Source organism: Cornus florida, unplaced genomic scaffold (assembly GCF_030987335.1).
Source record: "Cornus florida cultivar Cherokee Brave unplaced genomic scaffold, ASM3098733v1 CherokeeBrave_3.0.0_Hap2_Chr03, whole genome shotgun sequence".
Lineage (NCBI taxonomy): Eukaryota > Viridiplantae > Streptophyta > Magnoliopsida > Cornales > Cornaceae > Cornus > Cornus florida.
In genome coordinates this window covers 5,608,693-5,629,366 of record NW_026775573.1, presented here as the reverse complement: position 1 = coordinate 5,629,366, position 20,674 = coordinate 5,608,693, and the positions used below count along the sequence as shown (strand labels likewise).

At 35.7% G+C, this 20,674-nt stretch overlaps 1 protein-coding gene across 1 annotated transcript; it reads right to left on the bottom strand.

Moving 5' to 3' along the window:
- Positions 1 to 3,850: 3,850 nt before the first annotated feature.
- On the bottom strand, positions 3,851 to 10,692 carry LOC132299179 (nitrate regulatory gene2 protein-like). The gene is made up of 4 exons (XM_059795660.1): positions 9,086 to 10,692; positions 8,728 to 8,912; positions 7,171 to 7,394; positions 3,851 to 4,938 (listed from the first exon to the last, which is right to left on the bottom strand). The coding sequence occupies exons 1-4, from the start codon at positions 10,491 to 10,493 to the stop codon at positions 4,152 to 4,154; spliced, it is 2,604 nt and encodes an 867-aa protein (XP_059651643.1). The 5' UTR covers positions 10,494 to 10,692; the 3' UTR covers positions 3,851 to 4,151.
- Positions 10,693 to 20,674: the final 9,982 nt, after the last annotated feature.

Here is a 20,674-nt window from a genome sequence, read left to right as displayed (position 1 = left end):
AATAGGCATGCTTGTAATAATATATAAAACAACATATATTTTTAAAAAATATAACAAACATATTGTAATACTTTTATATAATTTTAATCCAAAAATTAACGATTCTGATTACGATTTTAAACTTTTAATCTTCAACACAACCCATATGACTTGTCAACTCTTAATCTTCGACACAATCTATATGGCAATTGTAGGATTGCATCAAATATTCAATCTTCAAAACCATCCATACTACGCACTTACGCCTATTTCACCCTCTCGGACATGGTAATGGTTAATATCTACTGTCTACGACACTCTATTTTCAAAACTCTCTATTTTCTTAGAATCTTATACAATCTATCAACTTCTACACGGCTAATATGCCAAATATATATATAAATACACACACACATATTACGGAGTATTTTGTAAATCTAACTCATACTCAATAACTCCTCTTTGAATAAGATAGCAAAACACTCTTGTTCCTGATAATTGTGCTTCGTTCCAGTTTGTGGAATCAAAGTAATAATTTTTTATTATTATTATTTTTTATACAATTTGAACTATATTTTTTCTTTACAAACTCTTTTTTCTTTTTCCCTCTCTCTCTCTCTCTCTCTCTCTCTCTCTCTCTCTCTTTTTTCTTTTTCTCTTTTATATCAGTTTTCATCACTACAATTTAGGTTGCTTTGTCCTTATTTTGGATGGTATTTTCCTCAATATTTAAACTAATAAGAAAAATATTATAAAGGCTCACAACACTTCATTTTCTCACCAGTCATTATTTGGTCCCCTCTGTTCCACTCAATTCAACTTTCTTCATTTACTGCTGCATGCATGAGCACATTCCACCTTTTTTTCTTTGTTTTTTTTTGTATCATGTCATGTACACTTTTATGGCTTTGTCATAAGATAACAATTTACTCATCATACAATTAAATTGTCCATTCCCTATCTATCATCAAATATTTATCTACTTGAACGAATCAATCACCATTCTGTGATTTATCTCAAAGTCTGAATCCCACATGGCCTTTTTAGGTCTTGTCATGACAACAACTCATCAACCATCCCATTCTTATCATCATCTATCAAATATAATCATTTTTTAAAGCAATCAACATGGTATGATGACATTAACTAATTCAATTGTTTTAGCCCAGCCGGTGGCAAGGTGTAAAAATGGTCATTTTTTTTCCTATCGAATTCGAATAAAAAAATAAATGAGGGTAAATGAATTAATATGTAGTATCATCCAAAAATTTAAGTTTTTAAGTAATTGGACAAGCATTCACCCGTTACAGTTGGTATCAAAGTCAAATCCAATCCTTGATCCGGTGTCAGACCAAGCGCCCGAGCGGGAGGACGTCCGGGGTTTGTGGCTCGGGTAGGTAGGGTTGTCTGAGCCGTAACGAGGGCGTTGCGGTTTGGGTAAGGGAGAATGTAATAAGAGTCATTTGTCCCATATCGGATCCAAATGAGAAAGTAATTGGGTATAAATGGATAGGTATGCAACACTACCTAACAACCTTTGGGTAAACGGGCAACCGCCCATCCCTTAGACAAGGTGACTTGATCCTGTTGCCTTGTGAAGTATCAAAAACGAGGTTTTATTCTAATTGGTTGTAAACAGTCCCCATTGAAGCCCCAGACACACCCTTATTAATTTTTATAATAAAAAACATGATATAATGACCTGACCAAAGCCAAATTCCATCCAAGTATATATTTTAGGGTATTCACTGAATTCGGAAAAATAATTTAAGAAATTTTAAAAATACATATGGGAATAAAACAAAAAGGACGAGAGAAATAGTTTCATTATTTTTATCATTAGTCCTTGATACACCGAAAAATTAAGTACGAAATTAACCCGAGATTTTATTTGCACAAATTAATTGTTCTCAAACACAAATATGAGTTCTCACGTACAAATTCCCGTAACAAATGAAGTCATTTTTAAATTAGATACAAGTAAGTTTAGTTTAGGGTAAAGTGCAAAAAACCTCCCTAAACTATTGGCTTTTTGAAACTAACGCCCCTGAACTAAAGATTGCCCCTCTAAACTATTGATTTGTTGCAATTAAGAACAAAGCCATTGCAAAAGACTATTTTACCCTTTGTTATTAAATTTGTCATTTCTTATTAAATTATTTTTTATTATATTTTCTCTTATTTGAATATTAATTATACCATTTACCTTAATTTTATAATTAGTATCAATTGATTATAAAAATGGAAAAAAATAAATAAATTTATAGCCATCATTTTCTAAAATGATTAACTTATTATACTCACTTTAAAAAAATTTAGTATAAAAAAATATCTTCTTTTTCAAACAATATTCATGAAAAATTAATAAATTACGTAAAAAGAAATATATCTTCTTTTTAATGCAATATATTCATGAAAATTAGGAAATTATTTAAATTGTTTCAAAATTTTCTATTTAAGATTTTTATTTAAATATTTAATTAAAAAAATTAAAGGCAAACTTATGCAAATTTAATGGAGAATATTTCATCAAATTAGTATGAATTTTTTTTCATAATTTATTTTAACAAGAAAAATATATCAAGTGTAATTCAATAAAAATGGTATTATGGTCATTTAATGAAAAATAGGTAAGACAATGGGGCATTTTGTAACTAAATGTAATAGTTTAGGGGGTTTTATGCACAAAACATAGTTAGGGGGGTTATTTGCAAATTTAGACATAGTTGAGGGGTTTTTTGCACTTTACCTTGTAGTTTATAATTTTTTTAACTGCAAGCTAGAAGACAAATGAACATAAAGGCTTCAGATCCAAGATTAGGGTAAAGTGTTAAAAAATTAACTTCTGTTTAACTCATAAATTAAAATTAAATTCTTAGGTCAAATTTTAATTAAAAAAGAAATAAGAACCTATGGTCATATGACTCGTATCTTTGCAATGTTGTGCAGACTCCTGTTTTGTAGGCGAGGTCTATGGGCCACAGTTTTAAAACTGAAAGTGATCTGACAGTCTGACCATATTAACCAAAATGGTTGTGTCAGATTAACAAAAAAATACTGGTGTGATGACCTTTGGGTAATTTAATTTGATGTTCTGTTTTTTATAAGAGAAAATATAAAATAAGCAATGGGCTGTTTTCAGATTAACAAAAAACTACTGGTGTGATGACTTTGGCTAATTTAATTTGATGTTCTGTTTTTTATAAGAGAAAATATAAAATAACAACTGTTCTCTATGTTATTTTCTATCTTTTAACTAAAAATGCTTTGGAAAACATGAATAGCGGTATTAGAAAGGATTAGTATAGTGCACAGAGTTTCGTCAATGCAGTATCTAGAGAGGGTCATAAATACACGATCTTATCTCTTCATCAGTACATTACAAGAGACTATTTTTCGTTTCGAACTCATGACCTCAAGTCCTCAACCACCAACCACCATAAAGATGAGTAATTATAGATAACTTTCTGACGGTGAAATAACACTATGGTAAGGTTGCGTTCAGTAAAATTACTCCACTGTAATATGGAGGTCAATGAAAAATTACCTCTCCAAACTTGAAAATAAAGATATGTCCATAGATCCGTAATGACAGAAGTCTCGTGCCCTAGACTAGCCTTTTTATTTTTAAGGTAGAATTAAGGTTGGGTTGTTGAACCTTCAACCATATTGATTCCAAGTTAGTTGAACTATGACAAAGGCAATGCAGTTCAAAATCACCCCACACAAGGTGAGCCATAAATTATATCTGCTGGTTAATTTGAGCTCATGGAAATTATTTTATCTAAAGAATTCAGAATTCTATTAAAAAAAAAAAAACCAATAGTATACAATTAGAAGGAGAAGCTGATGAAGAGAAAGCAATTACAGCTCAGAAGAAAAGCAGAAAGCCATACATTTATTCATCTGCTCAAAAGTGAACCTCTGATACAACAATGCAAGCAAATTTCATGTACACTGACATTTCATTCCCCTCTTCCAACCAAGAAAAAGGATGATAAAAATCACAAAATTCCATATTATCTACATACCCAAAAACAAATTAAAAAAAACAAAAGAAAAAAGAAAAAAGGGAGCCCACCAGTCAAAAATCCCAGCCCTTACTAATTCCAACTGACCTCAAAACCCAAAAAGAAAAATAATATAAGTATTAGAAATACACTTGTGTTTATCTACTTAATAGCATAGGAACGGGTGCATACTACCTCGAGGGCCTCCATAATTAAGGCAGAAAAACTGGTCATAGCCTGAAAAACTCCCGGCAAGCCTGTCTGAATGTTATTCAGTGTCATTGCTCTCGTTACTTCTACCGCCTTGGAGTGCCTCAGCATCTCATCTTCCACTCGCCTTCGGCTAGCTGCGAGCTCGGACTTTTTCTCAGCAAGGGGGTCCCTTGCATCCAATGCATGCCCATTATCAGGTCCAGTATCAGGAAGGCTAATACCAACCATAGAGTATGAGTGGTAATACTTCTTTTCTATGTTCCGAAGAGATGAGGATTTTTTCTCAAGCTCTTTTGATGCAGATTCAGTTCGCTTTTTAATCTTGAGCTCCTCTGTTTGTTTCAGAGTTATTGAATGGACAACATTGATGAAACTCTTGATGGCTTCGGAAGCAACTGTGTCAGGGAGACGGTCAAGGGCAAGCTTCCACTCATCACAGAAGGCATATACCTCGGAAGGTTCCTTGTTGCCAATGGAAGGTTCATTGTTGACAGGTATAAAGGTGAGCTTGAACCAACCATGGAGTGACTGGATGAAGTCCCGTTGGAACTTTATTGTGCGGCAGAAACTGGAGTGCCAGGCAGAGACGGCTGCCTCAAGGTCACGTGTTGCTTGCCGATGCAGATCGGTTGTTGATTCACTATTGGATGATCGGTTGACTAGGCCCCGCACTTGCTGCACAATGTGGTACTGGACTTCATGGAACTGGTTCATTGATCTCCACATGTACATGAATCTGCATGCATTTTCATCAATACAAACTTGGCTTGAATTTCAAGTTGCATGCTACCCTCATCATCCATTGATCAATAAAAGCACACTTATAATATTAAGAGAATTGTTATGAAAAAATTTGCATCATCTGAATGTAAGAATATTTTATTTGCTAATCTGATTAAAAGATGGCAGCTCTACTATGAAATTGTGCAACAGGATTCTTGTCATGAAAAACACAAGGATTTCTACCAAGGGGATTCATTTTTCAAGACAAACTACTTGGTCCAATTGGACATGAGCATTGTAGAAGGCTTGTTAAGGGACTGCTTATCTGACCTAAAATATTAGCACCATCAACAAAATTTGTGAGCTTTTTGGCTGCACAATTTGTGTTCAATAAATCTAATTTATCTACAGTCATATCACCAATATGTTCTTTCGAAAATAAAACCCTAAAAACAAAAAGGCCTAAAGTTCAGGCTGTACTTATCGACCCTTTAGCTCAAGTGGTATCTTCTCATCCCCATCATACGGGAGGGTGAGGGTTCAAGTCAGATTTACTGTGCAGAGTCTCTTGACCAATGAGTTGGACTTGCAGCATCAGTCAGCCAACTTCAGTATGGTTAAGAAAGGCCTATTCATTAACAAGCAGCCAAACTCTTATTTTTGTTGGACATCCTCAATCATGCTGCTGGCCCTGGCACTATTAATAACAATTATGCGTATAACATTACTTCCAGACATGTTCATCCTCTGCATCAGAAAGAAGTATTAGTGAAATTTATTTACATATGATTAGTGGAATTAGAGAGATCATAACTAAGTGTGGGGTATAATCTGTGAACATTTAGTTGAAAGCTTCATCTTCTCTAATGTAAAAATGCTCGCTGGTTCCAGTAGTTAGGTGACAAAATATGATGTTCTGTTCTCTATGTTCCATGCAAGTTGCTTTGTGCTTCTGTAATTAGAAATGCTTGTTGTCCTCATCTACTGGCGGCCTCTTCAAAACAGGCTGGGGCCCCAACCTGATCGTTCTTTTTGACCTTGTTCGATGAACTTCTTTGGTGACTTATTGACCATAAGTTATGCAATGAGTTGGACTAGTAGATTTTAATTTTGTAACCCATCAGCCAGCCAACTTCAATATGGGTAAGAAAGGCCCATTCATTAATGAGCGGCCAAACTGTTATTTTTTTTTGGACATCCTCAATCATGCTCTGCTGGCACTGGCACTATTAATAACAATTATGTGTATGACAATATTGCTCTTACTAAGAACCACATCCAGCAAGAACAGCATAATGGTGGGTCCTACTACAGTTAAAGCAAATGTACCTAACTCTCCAACAACCAATAGCTTTCTTCATAACTTAAGGTCAATAGGCACCAAAGAAGTTCATTGAACAAAGTAGAAAAGAACGATCAGGTTGGGGGCCCAGCCTGTTTTGAAGAGACAGCCAGAAGATGAGGACAACAGGCATTTCTAATTACAGAAGCACAAAGCAACATGCATGTAACATACAGAACAGAGCATCATAATTTTTCACCTAACCACTGGAACCAGCCTATGATCTATGCTAGCATGTTTCACATTAGAGAATATGAAGCTTGCAACTAAATGTTCACAGATTATGCCCCATGCTTAGTTCTAATATCTCTAATAACACTAATCATATGTAAAGGAAATATAATAAATTTCACTAATACCTATCTTTGATGCAGAGGATGAACATGCCCGGAAATATTTAAGTAACTTCCTAAAAGCATGTCACTGAGGTGGTTTTAAACCTCAAGACATGAGCTCAAAAATATTGAAGCAAGATTGAATTTGAACTCGGGCAAGAGAAACTTGCCCTTGAAATTAGAAATTTGTTCAATTAAAAAAAAATATACGGAATCCAGGAACATCAGAATCAATTTCAATCATTTTGGGAAAGCAGATTTCTGATTACTCTATCAAATTCGGGAAGAATTCAAGAATTAATATTGATAATATATCAAATGAGCTAATTGTTTTTGGCCAAAAAAACCTGGTTCTAATTGAAATAAAAACTATGGCTGGGGAAAAGTTTTTGGAGTTGCCTAGAGATCAACAGTTTTTGAGATACTGTGTGGTAGAAATATTTGATAGACATGACTACACACCATCGAATTTCTGCAATGAATTCATTCTAGTACAATTTGTTATCATAAACTGGGTGCACGCAACAAGTTCTCCAGTTTCAGATAAATGAAACAAGAAATCACTTACCCATGGCAAAGTTCTACAAGCTGCGGGACAAGTTCAGCATCTCTTAGACCACTGATGGCGGAGGAGGTGGTAGAGACAGCCTGAGATGTGACCAAAATTAATGACTGCAGACTCTGTATTGAGGTCTTTGTCTTGTCCAACTTTGCTTGCTCGTCCCCTCTGTACTCCTGACTCTGCAGGGTTGACAGCTTCTTTTCATGCTCAATTTTCACACCTTCTCGAACCTACAATTATTATCAATTCAATGCCCACATTAACATTCATCAACCACAAACCAACACTCAATACAAAGTCAACTGCAACAGCACAAACTCATTTTCAATTACAGGAAGCTCCATTATTACCAGTTGGTACCATAATAGTACTTCATTCAAAAGTTGCACTGTTACAAAATATTTTCACTTTATTATAGCTATGGAAAGCATAACCATGAAGAAAAGGTTTCCAGTGCCCGCAAAAAGTGAATTGCAAAGCATATGACCCTTTTATGTTTTGCTCCTAAATTTGCAAAGCAACCTTGTTTTACTAATCTGCTTGTCATAAACATAAATAACAGTAACAAATAAAAACTCAGATGCATATAGATACATACATATATATATTGGTGGGCTTTGGATGAAGGGTATAAAATATAGAATAATCTCTAATCCCCTTGGTCCAACGTTTTTAAATGATCAACTCCATCAACTAAAGGTCTTATAGGATCTGGCCTATTATACTCAACTTAGAAAATGCTGAAGTTTTCGGCAATTGGAGATGACAAAAAATTAGCACCTTTATGAAGTTATTGAAATTTTCACCAAAATGTATGAGAGGACTGCCAGGTTTATTGGTACCAATATAATCCCAAACATTACACCAAAAATGGAGCATCTAATGGTTACAAGCAAGTACACACCTGCCACATTAACCACAAAAGGGGTTTAGAAATACCAGTAAAAAATTGTCTGGTGAGGGGAAGCATCATACAAAAATTGACTGAGTTGGGCAGGCAAATACTGGGCAAGTGGTAACCCACCTGCATGTTCCAATCTTAACAAGGTAAAAAAGATCAGTACAGGTGGTTTCCATTGTCAGACTAACAGTTATTAGGGGCATTTCAGTCATTCAACACACCACCAAACCAAATAACCCACCTATAAACACAGTTAAAAATATACTCTTGCTAGGACAATGGACAATGGTAACTATCCAAATCAATAAAATAGCCAGAGTGACAAAATGTCATTTTTAGGCAACTGAATTTTCCACCATTCGAGGGGTACTTTTGTCCAACTAAAAAAGAAAAAACAAAAACAAAGTCCACCGAAAAAGGTCCTTTATGTCATTGTCAAATATTGCGGTGGACCAACGCTATTAACCGTGGGGGGCACATCTGTCCTTTTTGCCTAATCTTTTGTCCTAAAGTTTGAATTTAATAATATAATAAATGAAAACTTTATCTTAAAATCAACTTTTGGTAACAAACTTATAATTTTTAATAATTATTTCAAGGAAATTGGAATACATTAAGATGATAATTTTAATTAATTAAGAGAGATTAGAATCGATAAGTACCTTTACTTCTTGATAGAGTTTTTTCTCCCAAGCCAAGAGCCGTTCCAAAGTGGAACAGAGACTCTTCGAACCGCCCGGTTCATCCATTGGACCGGGTTCGAACCGGTACTTAACGGCCAATGGCGGTTTGGAAGTCCAGCTCGAGCTCAAGTTACTCAACACTCCACTCGAATGATACACAGTCTCTGCAACATTCAAACAAAAACACAAAATCAAAACCCTAACAATCACAAAATGTTGACCTAATTCATGAAGTTTATCAAAATGTTGAATTAATTTCAATCAGAGAAAGTAAAATTGAGTGTAAAAATTGAAAAAATTATAATCAATTTTGATTCGAAAAGCCCTAAAAACTCACTCTTCAATTGTCTGAAACTACGATCGAGCTGAGCTCGGCTGGCCTCGAGCATCTCCGAGACCTTTTCGCCGGCCGAAGCAGCATTATCGAAGTTCTCTTTGATCGCGGCTACAATCTCCGCCAGATCTCGGTGCCTCACCACAATCTTCATGTCGGAAATCCCGCCGTTACCGGCGTTCCAGCTCACCGAAGATCCGGCGTCGTCAGATTTATCCGATTTGCTCATCGTCGAATATTTTGACGCCGGTGGCGGCACCGCCTTCGATTCGTTGTGCACGGAGGATCCGAAATTCGACCGTGTCCCGATCTCGGATCTGGACTCCTTGTCCTCCTCTTCGTCGGAGGAGCTAGTCGTGCTGTAGTGGTCGTCCCATTCGCTGCACTGAACCTCTTCTCTATCCGTCTCTTCAACTTCATCATCTGCGTCGATGTGGTGGTGTTTGTGTTGAGTTCGGTAGCTGTAGTTCGAGACCTTGTCATCGTCCATGTGGTGTTTGTGTTGATTTTGGTAGTTGAAATTCGAGGCCTTGTCGTCGTCGATGTGGTGGTGTTTAGGTTGATTTTGGTAGCTGAAATTCGAGACCTTGTCGTCGTCGATGTGGTGGTGTTTGGGTTGATTTTGGTAGCTAAAATTCGAGACCTTGTCGTCGTCGATGTGGTGGTGTTTGGGTTGATTTTGGTAGCTGAAATTCGAGACCTTGTCGTCGTCGATGTGGTGGTGTTTGGGTTGATTTTGGTAGCTGTAGTTCGAGGCCTTGTCGTTGTCAATGTTGTTCCGTTGTTGGAAGAACTCGGAATCGGGTGGTGACGGAGGGTAGAATTCTTCCCAGTTCCAGACCGATGAGGTTTGAGAAGGAGTGGCAGAGAATGTTGAATTTGCGTTGTATGTAAAGTTTTCTGTATAATTATTCGATCTGTAGGGGTTGTGGCTCTGTGGAGACGAAGAAGGGCTCGATTCGGAGAGAATGTGTGGGAGTTTCACTGGTTTCCGGCGGCGAGAGGTCGGGAGATTGGAGGCGGATAGGATGTGAGGGAGTTTGGAGCTATGGATGGTGGGGGACGGGGACGGGGACGGCGACGGAGAGAAGAGAGGAGGTGGTGGTGGTGGATGGCGGAGGGAGGGGGAGGGAGAGGGGACTCGCGGCGGAGGGGGGTTGATGGTGGAGGAGCGGGAGAGGGAGGAGGGGGTGCGGAGGAGGACGGCGGGGGTCTGGTCAGAGACGGAGAGGGGTTCGCCGGCGGCGAACACGGAGAGGGCGGTGCCGGTTACGCGGAGGGAGCGGCAGTAGTCGGAGTGGGCGGCGGCGAGGTGGTGGCGCGCGTAGACGGCCTCCTTCATTAGACGGCGCCGCTCCTTGCACCGCCTCACCGTGTCCTCGTTGTCCAGCTTCGACGCCGCGCAGCCCATGCCGGCGTATTTTTAGAGAGAAAATGATAAATAAGGTCGGTGGTGATGGTGGCGCGTTTTTCTGCTGCTGGCGCCCTGTTTAAGCGGTTTAGAGAGAGAAAGAGAGAGGAGGAAAAGGAGAGAGAGGGCTGAGCTTATAGTCGCTCTCTGTACTGTTGATGTTCCATCGGTGTTGACTCAAATCTTCACTCTACTCGCTCACTTACTATGTATAAGAATTAATTAAGCTAAAAATAATACAGTATCTATTTTACTGTTGATTTTTTTTTTTTTTTTTTTTTTGTAATTATTCTAGTTTAAATTTTAAAATGATATATATAGTAAATTAAACACTTTATTGGGTGCTTTTTGTTTTTGTTTTTAGTCTGGTTCGTTGGGTGTGAATTTGTGAGATGGAGGAGGGTAGGGGTGTGGGAAGATAATGATCCATCTCGACAAAATTGCATGGGCCCACAGTGATATTAGCGAGTCCAATACTTCAAGTAACATGGGCTCATACCTGTTTTTTCTTTCCTTTTTGGTAGGGTATATTAGTTTTTTAAAAAATATATATTTTTAATTAATATTATATATGTATAATATTTTTACATATTTAAAACTATTTCAATTAAATACGTAAATATATTCGCAATCATCTTACAATCACAAATATATCTTAAATTAAATCTCAAACTTAATCATATATTACTTTATTTCGACTTTAATGATCAGGATATGGACTTCATTTAAACTATATATATATATATATATATATATTACATTCATACATATATGTGTATATATCTTTCACTTTGCCTTTTACCTCAAAGGAGGGCATATTCCTAGCATTTGGTCAAAAAGGTGTTTGGGTTTAATGAATGCACAATTAGTTACTCACTTGTGCCAATAAACTAACCATAGAAAGCGGTTTAGTGAGGTACACACTGGATTGTGTTATGTACAATCGATGGTATTTCTATTGCTTTGATTTTGTTGTGCACTTAATAAAGGGTTGGTTACTTTTGAAGGAAAGAAAGTAAGAAAAGAATGAAAGTGGAAGAGAAAATGTTGAAAGGGTTTTTCCCTCCACCTTTCCCTCCCAGTCTCAAAGGATCCAACCACACCCACCTCACATGCACATCTTTTTCCCTTCCACTTTCCTTCTATTATTTATGTCATATTAAATCTATATATATATATATACACTCCGTATATATTAAATAAAAATGGCCTTTTTCCATTCCATTTACATAATAAATTGGTCATTTAACCCCACATGTCTTCTGTCACTTTATGGGTATAAATAATCCAATTCTTTTTAAAATAACCAACACTCCCACCAATTAAAACATATCAAATATGATCGAGCTTAATAAAATTTTAATATACTCTTGTAATACTAAGTATCTGTGAAGTCAAGTTAACTAAAATCTAAACAAATCAACAACTTTTAAAACAATCCATACCTATTAGTTTTTATAGTATAGTCTTTAAATAAGAGGTTGAGTGTAGCGCTGTGAAAATCAATATTGTAAGTACGTATATTTAAATAAATATATGCTAAAACTCAAAACTCTAGTTTATCTAATTTACGTTGCCAATAATACAAGCAATTTTGAAATTTCAACGAGACGTCAATCAGTGTCAATGAAGAGACTTTGACGAAATGAAGACACCATGCGTTCAATCAAGATTATGAAATAGCACACCTAAACCATTTTTTTCAGCCTTGCCGGAAAGTGACAACTTGAGGAAGATGTTGATGATAATAACACTGAAAATGATGTCCCAATTAAATATAATCTAATCTTACATTTGCTTCGCGGAGTTAGGCAGGAGAATGAAAAAAACTATAAAAAAATTTAAGTCTCCCATTTTTCACAATTTCATTTGTTTAATAAAAAGAAAAAAAAAATTTAAAATCAATCAATAACGAGAAAGTCATTAAAAAAAATTCATCTCAACAGTTGGGTGATTTGAAGTACTCCGGTCAATCCTGACAAAATTTCTGATTGATTTGATGTGAGTTAGTAAAGTGTCTCATATTAGTGGTGAGATCCACCACCCCGTTACATAAAATCATTCAAAATTATTGGACTACCCAATAAGCTATCATTCTAATACTACTTCCCTTTCTTAACAGTCAATTCCTGTGTTAAAAAAAAAAATACCCATATTTTCTTTCCCATTCTTTTCTCTTCTCTTTTTTTAGTCTTCTTGTTTCCTTAAAATAAACAATCAAACAGTGAGAGAATGACAAATTATCAACAACACATATTTACATATAAGATAATCTAGTAATTTGCCCAAATAGTGCAACCTGACCACACAGAACCTAGATAGAGGTGTGTAGGCACTGTGTCAGTGTAGAAATATTTCCATCCTTTATCATAGAATACATTATTATATAACCACAAAGTACAAAATAATAATACTGTAATTTTTATATATGCATTTCTCTTTTTCATATTCCAATTCCAGTATTGTTTTTAAGGAGCAGAAAGCCAGTGGACATATAAACCAACCATGATCTTGACCCTAACCAGTAAACAATAGTCATTTAAAGCTGCAAAGATTATTTATTTCCCTTGATTTGGGGGTTTACTTTACCATCCAAACAGTGCTTAAAAAGTGTGTTTGTGTGTGCATATGGGGGCAGACAGAGACTCTATCAGCCACCAGGAATTTACATCTTTAGCCTCTATCAGTCGCAAGGAATTTGCATCTTTAGCCGTTGGATAGATAATATCACATTCCAACAACTGATCAAACGGTTAAATGCACGAGCTCACTTAAAAACAACTGATCAGAGGGTTAAATTTACGAGCTCACTTGAAAGCACACTTAATTTTTTCATACATATATCTGCATATCAAATGCCAATGGAGACCAGTGGTTGTGTAGCGTAATGGTATCTCTTCTACCTTTCAAGGGATGATGAATGTTTTAGTCTCTTTACGGACAAATGAGTGTGTGGGTTTCTTACCGATGAAAAAAAAAAAATCTGCCTATGAGGCCATACACCTTCCTTCTCTCTCATAGTTGGTGTCGGGTGTCCGGAACCCCTAACATTGTTAATATTGACAAAAGTCCGGACCCTAGCATTGTTGATATTGACGCTGGGGCAGAGATTACGCTGCAATATGCAGAAAATGATGGAAATATATTTCTCCTAAAAAGGCTAAAAAAAAAAGGGCCTCTTGTTCTTGGCCCACCTCAAATTGATCCACTTGTAAGCATTAAATTTTCAATCATCCATAGCTGCTACTTTTTCAATGGGCCCAATCCAATCTCTTCTCCTAACTTTTGTTATTTTGCATGATGAAAGAAAAATAGGCCAACAAAAACCCATATTTTTTACTCATATTAACAGCAAATGTTGTATAGTGTAGGTCTCACCACCAACAAGTGTTGAGGGTGGTAAAACCAATACATACCTTGTTATTATGTGCACAAAGTAGTACTTTAAATCAAACTCGCACCTCAAATTTGATAGTCCAAACTTTTCTACTTGCATCATACAATAACCCTGCACAGAAATCAACGGTCGTTAGTCAAGATGGTATGATCTCTCCTTTACAAAGATGATGTTGTGTATTCGAACCTTACCGTGAACAGTATAACGAGTGTATATGCGTTTACTCATAATTACAGATATTCTTAATACGAAAATAAATAGATCCATATATACATGCATTCTGTATTTCTAAAAGTCCCACCTCAATTAGGGTATCTATTCAGCAGGGCATTGCAATGTAGACCATGATGGCACATTGCTCTTGCACATCTAGTAATCCAATGGCATTTTGGTCAGATTGTGAACAGAAAGGAATAAAAGGGTGATGCAAAAGGATAAGAAAAAAGGGAAGAAAAGAGAGAACACAATAGAAAGAGACTACAATTAGAAAGGGACCAATTTTTCTCCACACAAGACCATAGGATGACTCATTTTTTGGTGCTGTACTGGTCCCACCATGTTATATTTGCCAAACAGCTAGCAAAAGATGGATTTTTCCTTTCATGTGAAACTGCATACACACATACATTCATACAGGTACTCATCCATTTGGAAACTTAGCTAGGACTAAACTACAATTTTTATTTTTTTTTATTTTTTTTTTCTTTTTGGTTCCTTCTTGGTAGGATAGGGCATGCCTCTCACGTGCTTTTGCAACACACAGATTTGACAAAAGATCTGTCGTACACATTGTACCACAATCTGTAATGAAGTTTAACCAAGATTTAGAACAATTTATTGGTTTTTTACTTAACTATTAGTCAATAATATGTTTTAAAGGCATTAAGACTTGAATGAGGAGGGAAAAAAAGTTCAGGTTTCAACGGGTCAACCCATACAAAAAGGGTCGGATCTAAGTTGACCCAAACTCAAATGGCTGTATAGGGATTTCCCAGATCTTAGCTATGAAAAGGGTTCTTTATAAAAAAAAATTGGCAACTTGTTACACCTGACCCGGTTTTATGCCGCTCGAGTACGGATTTAATTTCAATTTCAACCCACCCATTAAGCCCTGAAACAAGTATCTGAAATAGGATGGTAAAACTAAAAAGTGAGTGATAAGCAATATATGGGTGTCTTTACCTTTCAATATATATATATATATATATATATATGGTGGCTTTGGTGGTTACATTGTATGGACGTGACATGGCAATAATGCTCCAGAAATTCTGCATTACAGACAAAGGAAAAACATCATCAGAGTTGATATGATAACTTTTTATATTCTAAAGTGTATAAATCAAGAAAAATAAAATCATTAGACATAATATCATGCAATATCTAAAAAGAACATGACTGATAAAAGCCAAGAAACAAACCACACCAAGGGTGGTTAGACAGTCAGTTTAGGTACTAAACAACATGATTGTTAAATGCAGAACTATTTATCAATCATCACTAATGTCTTTGGATCTATACTTAATCTTTTACAGTTCAATTCATTCACAGCAATCCACAACTCAGGCAAAAGTTTTGTTGTTTCAACAAAGGACTATACCATGCTTTTTTTCTCAGATTAGAAATGCATTCCCAATTTTTTTTTTCTGAAATCTGCTTGGTTCTTCTGTTGTTCTAAATATTCTCGAATGTTATCAATTCCGGTATGTAGACCAAATAATACAATGCAAACAAAAGTTACTACATATCTGGAGATATAGAACAGCATACTTTTTCTTCCAATTATAAGAAAGAAAAATCCCGAAAAATCCGTCAATAAATGATGAACTCCAATTTAGAGATGATAGGACAGTGTCAAGGCAGTAAAAAAAAAATTTGCATGAACTTAGATCAATCAAATAACGATATTTCTATGCACAAAAGCTGCCATCAATCAGTACTACTAATTTAAGAGTATCACTTGAGACACTGTCTTCACTACCATTCCTGGTGTACTGCTATGTGGTGTGACACCACTGGAGTGGAGAGATTATTTTCATTGCGTCAATCTTATTCCATTACCATTTCTGGTGTAAAGCTATGTGGTGTGACACCACTGCAGCATGTGAACCAGATTCCAACCACCAAGCCAATGGACTTAAAATCTTCTCCGTTATGGGTCCCGCATTGTGAATCCGACGGTGCACAAAAGCTCCACATCACCCACTTATCAGAACGACAACGTTTGTATTTTGAAATTTCAAAGTAAATGTAGTGCAGTTGTACAACAGTAAAAAAACAAAAAGTACTTGAGAGGATTTTGATTCCCAAACCAGCTTCTCGGGACAGTATAGACATGAACCAACTTCCAACTCACATCAGGAAATGGATTTAAATCTGCTCCGTTATGGGTCCCGCATTGTGAATCCAACGGCGCACAAAAGCACCACATCACCTACTTATCAAAATGACAACATTTGTACTTTTAAATTTCAAAGTAAATGTGGTGAAGTTGTTAAAAAAAAAAAGTACTCGAGAGGATTTTGATTTCCAAACCAGCTTCTCGGGACAGTATAGACATGAACCAACCACATCAGGAAAGAATCTCCCTAACAAAGACATTATCATTCCAACTCAAAGGCACAGCCCCCAACTAATCAAAAAGGGAAGAAAAGGGTAAAAACTAAAAACGTAGTAATGCTTTGGTCCACATCTGAGTCCAGCTTTTGTTTGTTCAACTAAGGATTTGATGCATTATAGAAGAAGGGACCATCAAAGCATCATCTTTTTTCTTCGCTTTTAGCTTAGAAATGAAACCAACATTCTTGCAGCATGTGACACTCTTCAAAATCAGAGAACCATACCAGCCATTCATTCCTAATTAACCAAAGATCGTGGATTCCTTTGAAGAATATTTCAAAAAAATTGTTCACTCCCCAAGAAAAGTATATAGAAAGAGAGAAAGGGTACAAAGGAAAATCAAAAAGAAAAAAGTCGCACTTTATTCTTACAAAGCAAATGCTTAAAAACCATAGGGGGGTATATTTCTCATCCAGAGTCTGGGGTTTTAATTTCCAAAGGTAACCCTCCATTTTGTCGAGATAATGTATTTTCAAGGGATGAAAGTTGTAAAAAAACACAAAAAAACAGAAAGTAACAAATTTTAGTTGTCCTATGGTCCTGGTTCTAGAGTTCTTACTGCAAAGTCTTCCCAAATTTCGGAATCCATACAAATAAGAACACTAAGATAAAAATAAATAAAATGTCTTTAAGCTTAAAACTGCTTGTAGTTCTAAAACATGAATGAATTCACCTCAATGCTGCATTTCTACATTTCATAACTTGTTGAGAGAGAGCAACCTCTCAACAACACGTATAGCAATATCTGTCTATCCAGCTTCTACGAAGATGATCTTTGAACAACACAAATTATCAAACATACTGTTATAAAATTATAAAAATAATTATAAAATAAAAAATAAAAAAGAGATAGTGAAGATTGGAGAAACTGATGATGTGAAGAAGGTGAGTCTATAAAAAATATGGAAGTCATTGCAGGGGAGAGCCAGTATGCAGAGCTATTGATATGATGTACTAGGCAACAAAACGACTATCAATCTAATGCAGCGGAATTCCATTCATTACATGTCCTTCCAAGCACCTGTCATTGACATAAACCCATTTATTTGAGAAATAAGTTCTGATAAATCCAACATGTTCACCCAGTTTCAAGCAAAAACGAGTTGCTGCAGTTTCTTTTAAGATATCAATCTAATCCCAGTGAACATTGACACCATTGTCTTGCATTGGCCTTGGCCTTGGGATTTCTCATTTTGTCTAAATGACTTTAAAATGAGATTTGAACCAAAATCCAAATTCAAAACCAAAACCCTTTGAACCCAAGCCCTTGTTTTATCCAACAGAATTGTTTCAACATTTTCAAACACAATATTGGACTTTCTGATGTGGTTAGTCCAATCACCATTTCGTGCAAGGAAGACGATGCAAGTTCATAAAGGACACGAAATGATTAAAGATAATTTTGTCATCTTTTACAGGAAACCAGTGAGCCAGATATTGCAATCCTGAATATCTAAAAATTAGAATTTGAGGCTAAGGAGGAAATCAGAGAAGTATTGCTACCATAAAAGAAGATAATCTAAGGAACTTTGGCATGTCAAAACATAATAAACATTAGATCAAACGAAGGCCCCACATTATCAGACAAGATTATTGAAGAGCAAAGATGGACAATTTCAATTAATAATCTATCAAAATTCATCCCACTTTCAGTATGTAATTATGCTTTGAATTATTCTCAAACCTAATATAAAATTTAAAGTTTCAAAATGGACACTCAACTGTCTCAAACCTCTCAAATATAAAATTTTCAGCAAGAAAAATGTAGGGAGGTCATTAATCCATCTTCCACGAATCACGCACTAAAAGTTATTGCAATACAATCATATAACCATCTAGCTTTGAAATTGTGCTGTACAGTGTGCCGTAACTCCTCTGACCATTGGTTCAATTTGTCAGGACCCAAAATAGGGGATACGACAAAACAGGATTCGGAAACCATTCGAATAAAATTACCAAAAATCATCGCAAATACAAATCCAAAGTATATTCATTGTCCCAAATAAACTTGAATAAACTCAAACATACTCCCTTCACTCTTGAATAAATCCATTGATACCCCAAATCTCCAATAAATGATAAAGACTCCCAATAATATAAACAAGACTCCAAATAATAATTCATTAAGTAAAATCAACCCAAAAGAAAAACTATGTAGCAGCATAGAAGGGCTACGCCTCAAAAACAATTTCTCCTAAATATCGAATACAATAATCATTCCAAGCAAATTATCTGAGCATATAACATCTCCATGGCAAACACCAAATATGTGTATTTACTAGTAATGTGAAATGAAGTCGCTTTTAGTACAAAGAATCAATATTGTTCGCGAAATATATGAATTGAGAGGACCGAAATGTTCTAGCACTCAAAATTCATAACAATCCATCCTCCTTTTAATGCAAAATGAATTTGTTTTCCCATTTTTTTTATTTGGTCATTTATTATAATTATTATTTGGGAGGAGACAGCACTTCAAGCCCCAATTATTCAAAATTGGTTTTGATTTACCAAAACAAATAAATAGATGAGATAATAATTATATACTTATGTGTGTGTGTGTATATATATATAATCCCAAACAATCTGGAAACTATAACGTGACATTAAATAATGCTATGAAATCAAGTTAGTTTGCTTGCTTGGAAATTAGGAATAAAAGTGCCCCTCCTCTGATTTCAACACAACTGGTCAACAACTCAAGTTAGGAAGCATTTTACTATAAAAAGATTATGTATTTAGATTACATTGTGGTACTTTATTAGCATAATATTAGCATTATGTTAGTTCTGTATAGGATAGTTATCAGCCACCAATAATTATATTAAGTTATCGATCGTGTTGCCTTTAAAAAATAAAGAGCTAAAGTAAAACGGACATTGCAATTCCTATTATACATACACTTTTGTTTAATGCAATTCTACAAAATGCAAAAATCATCATCATCTTTGCATTTGTCTCATACAATACACATCCATTGTTGGTCTTGCTGAACTATATGGTGCCTGAACGAAATCCAGCACTCTTTGCCCCTACAATGCTCTACCGCGGGTCGCCCCATTCCTTTTTTCCTCTTTACTATCAAGTTGGGATCAAGTCAACCACATGAATTCTCTTTTTCCATTCTTTCCTGTTACAAACCATGTTTCTTACCCTATTTATTTTTTTAAAATCATTTTTAATTGCCACCCAATTTGTTGCTTACTTTCTAGGCAACAACCCTTCATTTCCTAACCAGTGCATCTTCCACTCTACATTTGTTTATGACCCTGTTTTTTTTTTTTTTGTCCCCCCCCCCCCCCCCAAATTCCTAGGTCCAATCATATATCGTACCATCCTCAATTCCGCTATATGAATGTGTTGTTCTTGTTTCTTTTTCAACACCCACCCCTCCTGAAATTACAAAAAAAAAAAAAAAAAAAATCTATTATTGCCCCCCCTTACAAATTCCTAGGTCCAATCATCCATCGTACCATCCTCAATTCCGTTACATGAATGCGTTGTTCTTGTTTCTTTTTCAACGCCCAACAGTTTGCTCCATACAACATAGCTGACCTAATAACCGAACGTCATATGCAATAGATCCTCAATTCTTCTACATGAATGCGTGTTCTTGTTTCTTTTTCAACGCCCAACATTTTGCTCCATGCAACATAGCTGATCTAATAACCGAATGTCCTATGCAATAATCGTCTATTCAAATTGGTTGGTCTTACTTTGAATTTTTCTCTCCCCAGAATCAGAAATTTTCTTTCTTCTTATCCTTACCCAAAAATGAACAATGAAAATTAACAGATTAATTATTCTACGTGCGGTGATAGTGTGATGATGCAAGTAAAAATTGCAGTTGACTCAACCCTACCCTTCTGTCATTATACTAAATTCCAGTTTATGCCAAAGGTAAAAATGGGATTTCATTTCAAATCCCTTCAATTCCTCAACTTTTTGAAATCCAATTTCCAAACTGAGAGTAAGTGTTGCATACATGAAGAACTTCAATAAACATATTATGTGTGTCAACAAATATTTAGCCATTAAAAAATATAGGGAAGATGAGAATAGAAGTGGCATACACGTTAAGTCCAGCTTGATTCCTCGTTGGTGTCTCGAATAGCTGCACTATTGCTACGCGAATATGTATCTATGTATATACACGTGTGTATTT